Below are 1,899 nucleotides of genomic sequence, written 5' to 3'. Positions count from 1 at the left end.
TTTTTGTCTGTGCAGGGGGATGGATCATTCCTGTTCCTGTGGAAATGAAATTCTTCCTGTGCTTTGTGGAGACAGGCACGAGCCCCTTTTTTTCTTCCTTAATTTCTTAGAGGTCACCAGTATCATCTCCTGTTCTTCCTGTTACTTGTGGCTGGCGTAGAAATAAATTATGTACAGGACTGCCAGTTGTATGTGTTTTAAGTAAAATTAACATACTAACAGTTAAACAATATTTATAGATATGTAACTTACAAATAAGTGAGCAAAGACAGCCTTCTCTAAAGGAAAGGGGTGTTACTGAGATTGATTTACAACGTGGTGAAGAGGGAAGGGAGACAGTGAGGACTACAACTCTCTAATTATTCAACATCTTGCTCATCTGGGTTGCCATTTCCCAGTAGCGGGAGCTCCCTTTCAGGTAGCAGCCCATACTCATTTAGGAAAGACTCCACATCTCCAGCAAAAAACTCCTCATTGAATTGTTCAGAAATGCTAATGAAATTGCTCAGAAGCTCCCCACCCTTGTAGACAAGTAGAGTGGGAAGCACTTCGTTTGAGAAGCGGTCTCCAGCCCCCGTGTCGGAGGCCTTGATCTTGCAGAACTTGACGGTGGCGTACTCGGCCGCCAGGCAGGTCAGGCTGTTGTTGAGAGCATCGCAGCCCTTGATGCCATCTTCATAGATGTGGACGATGACGGTGGTGGTTTTACGTTCTTTCTCGATGGCTTCCAGGAACTGTTCCCCATTCTGCAGCTCGCACAGGTAACCGTATTTCGGCCCAAAACTCAGCCTCTGGTGCATATCCTGCATGCAGCGTTGGCGATATCTCTGTAAGCAACTTTCTTCATCTTGCTCATCGTTAATTAATTCATACTCCTGAATGCTCATCTGTGAATATTGAGAGAATGTGATATTAATAAGTGGTAATCTGTTGGTGCCAAAACAGGAGAAGACTAAGTTCTCTAAAGAATATTGTGTCGAAAGCTTAGCCAGAAGAGCAGACACTTCTACAGTGACTCTGGAAAGTCTCTTCAAGAGATGGGTGAAGAGCCTGTCTCAACACTTGCATGTCAACTCAATGGTATTGAAGACAGTTGCCATATTTATATCTTCCAGAGTTGGTGGGAGTTTTTGTAGTGACTATAGTGGGATCAAAGTTTAGTTCCTGTGGTTTTTTGGGTTTTGGGTCCCCCGCTTTCAGAAATGGTGAATGGTAAGGAGTGACGCTCAGGCTCAGAGCTCTATCCTGACTAGTAGGTTTTTAAACGTGTTAAAAATTTTTCATTGCTTTAACCAAGGATAGAGCATTGAGGCAGGGCAGGGAGGAAGAAAGGGCAGACTCTGTGTTGTTTGATATGAAGATTCTGGGGAGACCTTCTAGCGGCCTCCCAGTACCTGAAGGGGCTCCAGGAAGGCTGGGGAGGGACTTTGGCCAAGGGCAGGGAGTGACAGGACAAGGGGTGATGGCTCTAAACTAGAAGAGGGGAGATGGAGATGAGGTATGTGGAAGAAATTCTTTGGTGAGAAGGTGGTGAGACACTGTCCCAGGTTGGCCAGAGAAGCTGTGGTTGCTCCTCCCTGGAAATGTTGAAGGCCAGGTTGGATGAGGCTTTGAGCAACCTGGTCTAGTGGAAGGTGTCCCTGCTGATGGCAGGGGGGTTGGGACTGGATGAGCTTTAAGGTCCCTTCCAACCCAAACCAGGCTGTGAGTCTGATTCTGTGTTGTTGTGAAATACGCTGCTTATTTTACTGAAGTTAGATTTTGCTTGAGAGAGGACTAGATTGGTGGTTGCACGTGCATTTGTTCTGTCTGTATCGTGTGAGCTCTGCTGAGTTGCGAAGGAATTGAGTCTGGCAAATTTGGGATTTTTCTAGCTTATAAATGGTGTCACAGAATCCC

The 1,899-nt window shown here is 45.9% G+C and overlaps 1 protein-coding gene across 1 annotated transcript; it reads right to left on the bottom strand.

The window, feature by feature from the left end:
• Positions 1 to 359: 359 nt before the first annotated feature.
• Positions 360 to 887, bottom strand: PDC (phosducin; the record flags this gene model as incomplete). The annotated part of the gene is made up of 1 exon (XM_010172555.1): positions 360 to 887. A coding segment is annotated over one exon (528 nt), but the record flags the coding sequence as incomplete, so codon positions are not given.
• Between the last annotated feature and the right edge of the window lie 1,012 nt (positions 888 to 1,899).

The sequence above is a fragment of the Antrostomus carolinensis genome, unplaced genomic scaffold (assembly GCF_000700745.2).
Source record: "Antrostomus carolinensis isolate BGI_N321 unplaced genomic scaffold, ASM70074v2 scaffold7997, whole genome shotgun sequence".
Taxonomy (NCBI): Eukaryota; Metazoa; Chordata; class Aves; order Caprimulgiformes; family Caprimulgidae; genus Antrostomus; species Antrostomus carolinensis.
This window is presented reverse-complemented; position numbering and strand designations above follow the sequence as displayed.